The sequence below is a fragment of the Jaculus jaculus genome, chromosome 2 (genome assembly GCF_020740685.1).
Source record: "Jaculus jaculus isolate mJacJac1 chromosome 2, mJacJac1.mat.Y.cur, whole genome shotgun sequence".
NCBI lineage: Eukaryota > Metazoa > Chordata > Mammalia > Rodentia > Dipodidae > Jaculus > Jaculus jaculus.
This window is the reverse complement of record NC_059103.1, coordinates 152,217,535-152,226,043: the sequence shown is the minus strand read 5'-3', so window position 1 is coordinate 152,226,043 and position 8,509 is coordinate 152,217,535. Positions and strand designations below refer to the sequence as shown.

General features: G+C 40.2%; 1 protein-coding gene across 1 annotated transcript; it reads left to right on the top strand.

The window, feature by feature from the left end:
- The first annotated feature begins 4,009 nt into the window (after positions 1 to 4,009).
- Positions 4,010 to 8,170, top strand: Fabp9 (fatty acid binding protein 9). Its single transcript, XM_004656897.2, has 4 exons — positions 4,010 to 4,109; positions 6,738 to 6,910; positions 7,410 to 7,511; positions 7,992 to 8,170. The coding sequence occupies exons 1-4, from the start codon at positions 4,037 to 4,039 to the stop codon at positions 8,040 to 8,042; spliced, it is 399 nt and encodes a 132-aa protein (XP_004656954.1). The 5' UTR covers positions 4,010 to 4,036; the 3' UTR covers positions 8,043 to 8,170.
- Positions 8,171 to 8,509: the final 339 nt, after the last annotated feature.

Sequence of the window (8,509 nt, the reverse complement as noted above, 5' to 3'; positions counted from 1 at the left end):
TATTATAAAACAAAGTCTAAACCATGAGAAGTTACCAGCATGTAGATGATAGACTTTAACTTCTGAAACCATTAGTAAAACTAAACCATTCCTCCCTTATGTTGTTTCTTTTAGGTGTTATGGTTACAGCAATGCAAAAGTAACTGGGCTGGAGATTTGACTTAGCAGGTAAGGCAGTTGCCTGCAAAGCCAAAGGACCTCGGTTCAATTCCCCAGGACCCACATAGACCAGATGCACAAGGTGGCGCATGTGTCTGGAGTTCATTTGCAGTGGCTGGAGTCCCTGGCATGCCCATTCTCTCTCTCTCTCTCTCTCTCTCTCTCTCTCTCTCTCTTTCTCTTGCTTTCTTAAATAAATTAATTAATTAAAAAGTTATTAATACATAAAAATTGTTTCATAGAAGTGGAGTCACTGCTCTGATAAACTTAATTATATGGTTCATACCCTTTTGGAACTGATTTTCAGGAGGAATCATCCAAAATAATCCTAGAATGCCAGGAACAGTACCTAATGAGAAATTATAGTGATAATTCAGAAGGCCACAGAAGCCATTACTTATAGGGCCCTGGATACTTCTCAAGCTAGTGGCAGAGCTTTACATCACCTACATGGTGCTGGCCTTGCAGACATGTAGACTAAAAGAGTTATCAGGTAATAGGGAACCAAGATTTTTGGATCAACAAAGCTTGTGGGGGGCAGGCAATGTGTAGCAGCACTAGGTACTTTACGGGAGCCATTGAGCTGGCTATACATAAAGCTTTGAGGGAGAAGTTTAAGATGTAGTAGAGACCCCAGAATATTGGAACTTCCAGGAAAGTGAAATATCTGCTGAGGAAAACTGCAGGTGAGCGAGAAGCCAGCCTAGGAAAAAAGCCATGGGTGCTGGACCAAAGGTGTGGGGCTTTCTTTGCCTGTTGGAGTATACATCATACTGCCTTGAGCCCTGGGTACTGGACATGGAGCTATAGGATTTAGTTTGTGCTACTGGATTTCAGTCTTGCCTTTTGGAATGGAAAGGTATAGCCTCTGTCTTTGTATATTAGAATATGTAACCTTTTGATTTTATAGGGGTTCCTAGCTAAGAAATTATCTTTAATCTCTGTAAAAAATTTGAACTTTGGAATTCTGAACAGTGTTTGAATTCTGAGGACTCTTGAAGTTGGACTAAATGCACTTTGTATTATGAGATGGTCATGAGCATTTGAGAGTCAGGGGCAAATGTTATGGTTTGAATTGTAGCTGCTCTCCACACGCTCATGTTTTGAATACTTGTGCCCTCACTGATGGTTCTGTTTAGGAGGCTGTGAAACCTTTAAAAGGTAGGCCCTGTCTGGCAGAAGTGAGCTACTAGGGGTGGATCATCAAATACTATTAGTCCAGCCAGTTTCAACCATTTATTATTTGCTTTCTGGTGATGTGAGGACCTCTGCCACACTTCCATCACCATGATCTCTGCTATGCCTCCTCACCATGATGAAGTGAAACTTCTGAAACTGTGAGCCAAAATCAATCCTTTCTTTGATGGGTTGTGTCTGTCAGGTATTATGGTCTCAGAAATGCAAAAGTAACTAACACACCATGCAATGAGACCAGAATGAAAGGCTTATCACAGGACCAGCTCAAGGAAGGATCATGTGCTAAAACCCTATCTTTAGTCACTGTTAAATATAGAAGACTAATAAAGCAACCTACCAGTTAAAAAGAAATGAATATGACTCATCTCTTCTATTAGTAATTCATAAAACATTTATAACTTGTGAGGCACTGTCTTTGGAATATAGGGGCAAATATGAAGCATTGTTTTTTTCTCAATATGCTATTAGAACAGTTCACAAGATAGCTGAACAATAACTATCTGCAATACTATGAACTATGCTCTTCTCTTAAAGGTCTGGCTAGGGTTGAGGAGATGGCCCAGAATTTAAGGGCACTTGCTTACAAAGCCTGCAGGCCTGAGATTGATTTTGTTTGATGCTGGTTTTTCAGTATCAAGAGGCCATGGTATGCTCATTTTCTCATCCAATAGTACTGTAGTAATAAAGCTGCTTAGTTCCTCTCACCTCTGCTCTGTCATCCTCGGGTCTGGTTCCATCACTGAGTTGGTGTCACAGTGGATGTAGGCATGTAAATATCACATAAGGGAAGTGTGTAGAAGAAGACTAGAGACCAGCCCCTCTGATGCCGTCTCAGGGGTGAGAAGTTTCACAGAAGCTGAAATTTGGATTTTCCTTTTGTCACGTGGACTAAATGAGTTCTAAAGAGACCACACTATTGATGTCTAAATAAGTCCTTGGCAGAAGAAAAGGAACCAGGACCATCACACAAATGAAAGACCTGTGTCCTCTGGGCCAACACATGTATAGATTGTTCTGTGTTTGCTGCCTTTCAAACACATTTGGAACCAGTCAAACAAGCTCTAGAAACCTTCTCTTTGTTTAAACACCACATTTGAGTACACAGTCAGCTGATGAGGCACTTATGAACCTCTTTGCGGAAACTGACTCTAGGTTTTCTGCTTACCGTCTTCTGCCCTCCTCAGATATCTTAATAACTGTTCCACTTATAAATATTACACATTTCTTTTATGTTTTCTTCAGATACAACTCTTTGTTCCACTTAAATTATTACTCAGTGGAGACAAAACATCAATCTTTTGTTCTTTTTGTACAGAATAGTTCTCTGACTTGGAGGAATATTTGATATAAAGAAGAGGACAGTACGAATGTTCTACTGATACCCCCTTGTAACAGTTCAACCTCCTCAAGGCAACTGGAGCTCCATGAGAAATGTCAATCCGTGTCCCCTGAGCCAAAAGTCTTCAAAACCCACTTTCATGACGTGAATCACAGGGGTTGACTTCAGAAGGAAATGCACATAGATTTCATCTGTTTTTTGCTTTTATTTTGTTTATTTTTATTTATTTATTTATTGGACAGTGATAGAGGTGGATAGAGAAAGAAAGAGGAAGAATGGGCATGCCAGGCAGCCACTGCAAATGAAATCCAGATGCATGTGCCACCTTATGCATCTGGCTTACATAGGTCCTGGGGAATTGAACTTGGGTCCTTTGGCATTTCAGGCAACTGCCTTAGCTGCCAAGTCATCTCTCCAGCCCTTTTATTTTGTTTTAAAGTGTAGATGTCAAGCATCATTTTATTTTCTGTGAAACTTCCTCCAAAATGATGTATTTAATACAAAAGTTACTTTGTAAACCAGGCCTGGTAAAGCACACCTATAATACCAGAACCTGGGAGGCTGGGTTGCTAATTTGAGGCCAGCCTGGTCTACATAGAGAGACCCTGTCTCAATACCACCAATGGAAAGATTACTTTGCGAACCTGAAGTATGATCTTTCCCAGTATTGGTTCTACCTTCTACCTCTTTTTAAAATTTGAATCATCAAACACTACTCAATGATAATTGTCACCTTTCTTCCCAGTCTTCAACTACCCTTGATTGACAGCAATGATAATATTAATAACAGCCTCCACCTCACTCCAAGCAACATTATCAATGCATCAACCCTGCAAGGAAGGGAAGGGACAGCATTATGCTAGTTAAGATGATGCTCTGACACCATGACTTGTCCAAACAAAAAAACAGCTGAGGCAGATCATGACCTTGCAGGGATGTGTGGGGTGGGGAAAATACCAGAGTCAGGTGTTTGCCAGACATTTGTCAGATTATTCCTCCAGGGCAATTCAGCCTTTAGTGCTCAAAATGCTGATCTCTGTTGAAAATTTTCTCCACTCCATAAGTAATAGTTACCAAGTGACTTAGGTGTAAATCTCTTTGCTGGAAGCTATCATAGTTGACCTGAATTAAACTTCACAGGTTAGTTTTCCATCTCTTAATCTGGAGGTAAATACTATGAGTCAGATGCTGGTTGTAGAACCTTAGGCTTGCTGCAGCCTATTGGACACCTTAGACATGTCACATGATGAAGGTGTTCTTTTAAAAATCAGCTGGTGGCATCACAGTGCCCTCACTTCCTTGGTTTTCATTTGGGAGTGCCTCTTCTTCTCAGAAGGCTTCATGATGGAGCCCTTCTTGGGAACCTGGAAGCTGGTCTCCAGTGAAAACTTTGAGGATTACATGAAAGAGCTGGGTGAGAAACTCCATTACATGGTTTGGAAACTGGCAAGGCATTCTGTGATGTGGTTGAGGTTTTACTTTACAATGAGTTTTCCTGTGATTTTTCTCTTTTGTCATTGGGCTATACTCATATGAGACTAACAGGATTTATGATTATATTTATTATTACTTCCCCTTTTGCTTTTTCTTATTAGTAGTAATAATTGTGTCTTTAAAAATACTAGCTAGGGGCTGGAGAGATGGCTTAGCGGTTAAGCGCTTGCCTGTGAAGCCTAAGGACCCCGGTTCGAGGCTCAGTTTCCCAGGTCCCACGTTAGCCAGATGCACAAGGGGGCGCACGCGTCTGGAGTTCGTTTGCAGAGGCTGGAAGCCCTGGTGCGCCCATTCTCTCTCTCTCCCTCTATCTGTCTTTCTGTCTGTGTCTGTCGCTCTCAAATTAATAAATAAATAATTTTTTAAAAAATACTAGCTAGATTTGTACATCTCTCTCTTGTTACATTCTATATAGTTGGATCCATTCATCCTTTCAGAAAATACTTTATGCTAACCTCTAGAGCCTAGATGAAGGTTCTCTGTAGCTGGGTCATTTCGTTGAATAAATTCATTCATCTTTTAATTTATATATACGGATCACTAACTGTAAATTTATCAATAATTTTTTCAATATTTATTTTTTAATGTTGTATTTATTCATTTGAAAGAGGTGCATATATATATATATATATATATATGTGTGTGTGTGTGTGTGTGTATGTATGTGTGTATATATATATATATATATATATATAGAGAGAGAGAGAGAGAGAGAGAGAGAGAGAGACAGAGAGACAGAGAGAGACAGAGAGAGACGGAGAGGAGAGAGAAAGAGAGAGGGAGGCAGATAGATAGAGAGAATGGGCACACTGCTGCATACAAACTCCAGATTCATGAGCCACCTTATGCATCTGGCTTATGTGGATACTGGGGAATTGAACCTGGGTCCTTAGGCTTTGCAGGCAAGCACCTTAACAACTAAGCTATCTCTAAAGCCTCAGGATTTACCTTAAATTATATATTTATGATAGTAATAGAGATAATTAGAAACATAATTTTGAAGAATTTATTAAATAGTTAATAGTATTAACTTTCCCAAAAAATAATAAACAGATTTTCATATCTCTTTATGGATTTATAGACCCATTTGTTTCAAATTAAAATGTGGGGACATATAAGAATGTTGGAGATGGGTGTGGTAGCATTTGCTATAGTCCCAGCACTAAAGAGGTTATGAAATGGAGATGAGAGACCCAGTGTTTGTATGTGTGTACATGTGTGTGATAGCGAAAAAAAGAAGAGACAGAGGAGAATAAGTAGATGGAGAGGGAAAAGGAGGGTAGAGAAGAAGGGAAAGAAGAAACTTGCGCTTCTGGCTAAACATGGCACAAGGAAGGATAGCCACTGAAGTCTTTTTATATTTTATTTATTTATTTGAGAAAGAATAGATAGATATAAGCCGGGCGTGGTGGTGCGCGCCTTTAATTCCAGCACTCGGGAGGCAGAGGTAGGAGGATTGCCATGAGTTCAAGGCCACCCTGAGACTCCATAGTGAATTCCAGGTCAGCCTAGGCTAGAGTGAGACTCTACCTCAAAAAACCAAAAAAAAAAAAAGAATAGATAGATAGAAAGAGAGAGAGAGAGTTTCATGGGCAATCCAGGACCTCTAGCCTCTGCTAACAAATTCCAGGTGAACACGCCCCTTTGTGAATCTGACTTTAAATAGATACTAGGGAATTAAACCCAGGTCATCAGGCTTTGCAAGTAAGTGCCTTTAATGGCTAAGTCATTTCACCAGCCTATGACTGAAGTCTTATTCTGTTCTGGTACCACTCTAAGTCCTTTCATTAACTCTTCTACTGCACCTATGAGATGGATACTCATTATTCACATTGTACTATTGAGAAAGCTAGATGGGATAGAAGGTCAATAATGTGTCCAGGTTGGCAGATATCAAAGTTGGAACACAGGCCTGCCCATTGCACTCTTCCTGCCCATACATTTGCTTTTCTGTAGTGAAGAGCATCATGCCCATTCTGTGATCTGAATGGGAAGTAGAGTTCAATATGTATTCACAGGGAGAAATTAGCTCCTCCTTGACCCACCTACTGAAGAAGTAAATTTTGACGTTGGAACAACAAGGCCAGGCTCTAGACAAATGTTTTCTGTACTGTTTTTACAAGTTTCCTGAGGTTAAATATAGGCATTTGGGCTCCTGCAAGCCATCATGAAAACATACATTTTGGTCTCAGTCTGGTCTCAGAGAGTGAATTCAGCATTTCCAAATATCACATAGAATTACTAGCTTTGTTTCTGACTGGGGGGATCTGATTTAGTCCAGACACCACGACAGAATACAAGAAATTCCCATGGCCTGACCTAGTGGCATCTTTTTGTAATCCCTGCACTAGAGGATAAGGCAGGAGGATATTAAGTTTGAGGCCAGACTGGGCTACATACCAAGACATTCTCTCAAAAGGAGAGATACGGTCTGTTAGCCCAAACTTCAGTGAGAAAAGTATGCGTTCTTTAAAACTGGTTTCCAAGATCTCATTGCCACATCTTCCTAAACATGAGACTAAGATGTACTGCTTTCTCTATCTCATAGGAGTGGATGCTGCAGCCCGACATGCAGCGAGTTTAGTGAAGCCTAGTGTTAGCATTGGTGTCAATGGGGAAATGGTAAACATCCGGACAGAGAGTTCTTTCACCAACACTGACGTCTCCTTCAAGCTAGGGGAAGAATTTGATGAAACCACTGCAGACAACCGGAAAGTAAAGGTTGGTTGGAACTAAATGTTTCTCATGTTCAATGAGCAGGAAGAAACAAGAAGGCAATCCTGTTGCTAACTATTCTGATGGCTTAATGAGGCTACAATTTTCATCTTATTGATTTGTTGTTGTTTGAAAGAGTCTTGCTGTGTAGTCCAGGTTAGCCTGGAACTCAGAACCCTCCTACTCTAGCCTCCTGAGTGCTAGAATTATAGGTGTGTGTTACCTCACCCAGATAATTGTGCACACTACACCTTTCCAATAATGCTTTGTTACTTTATAAAAGATCATATAGAAGAGAAATTATTAAGATAACATAGCTTTGTCTATAAGAACACCAATTGCATTATCTCTTTGAGACTTTGAGTCTGACAATATTAAATTAAGACAAGGTGATAATTTTGAAGAATATAATTTTAACTCTAAATTCAAAGGTAGATCTCTAGTGCTATAGAGGTTAAAATGTAGTAAATGGCTCCTTCCAACCATTTTCTTTATGCCTTTATAGAGCATCGTAACATTAGACAGTGGGGTAATGGTTCAGGTCCAAAAATGGCTCGGCAAAGAGACAACAATCAAAAGAAAAATTGTAGATGGAAAAATGATAGTGGTGAGTTTTCTTTAAATTTATGTATTTGGGGGGGGTATATAGTATATGCATGTATATGTGCAGAACTCAGAGGAAGGTGTTGGGTGTCTTCCTCTATCATTCTTTGGCCTTACTTCCCTGACTCAGAATCTGTTATTGAATGTGGAGCTCCTTGTTTTTTAGTTAGACTGGCTGACCAGTGAGCCCAGCAATCCTCCTATCTCCTCCTCCCTTAGCACTTAGGGCATAAGCATGTGCAACCATGCCTGGCTTTTTTGAGGGTGCTGGGGATTGAACTCAGTCCCTCATGCTTGAGCAGAAAGCACTCTTACCAGTTCAGCCATCTCCCCTGCCCTAAATTGTGCCTTCTGTGATCTATCAAGCTACTCAATTATGGTCTTTTTGTACTCAGACTTGGGGTCCAAATTGGTCTGGGGAAGGAAGATGTGATAAGTTTAACTTGTTGACTTTCTTCTCTAACAGACCTCTCTCTGCTTTTAGGAATGTGCCATGAATAATATTGTCAGCACTAGGACCTATGAGAAGGTGTAAAGAAAGGGTGTGTACCAGTGAGAACTTGTTCACCTGAAGGAGACTTGCTCCTAAAGAAAACATGCCTCAAAGACAGTGATTTTAAAAATTCTCAGCATCAATTTGCTCAATAAAAGCATTAAACTAAATGCTGTTTGGAATCTATTTGATAATGTTGAATAAGAGAGTCTGAGGAATTGGTGAGGCAAGAAGCCTTTTGCCTGTGATATGACTGTTACACCACCAATGTCCCCACTGTCTTCTGCCCACTTGATTTCCACAGTCCTTGAGTTAACACCAGTGGGCTCATTTCATTTAGTTGAAGGCATTCTGCCACAGTTATGCAGACATTCATGTGACTTCAAAGGGTGATATATCATCGAATCCTACTCTGACCAACTCAGATGCCCAGATCAGCATTGCTGAATTTTACTTTTATGAAAGCTGGACCTTGCTTAAAGATGATATATTGAATGATACAGACACCT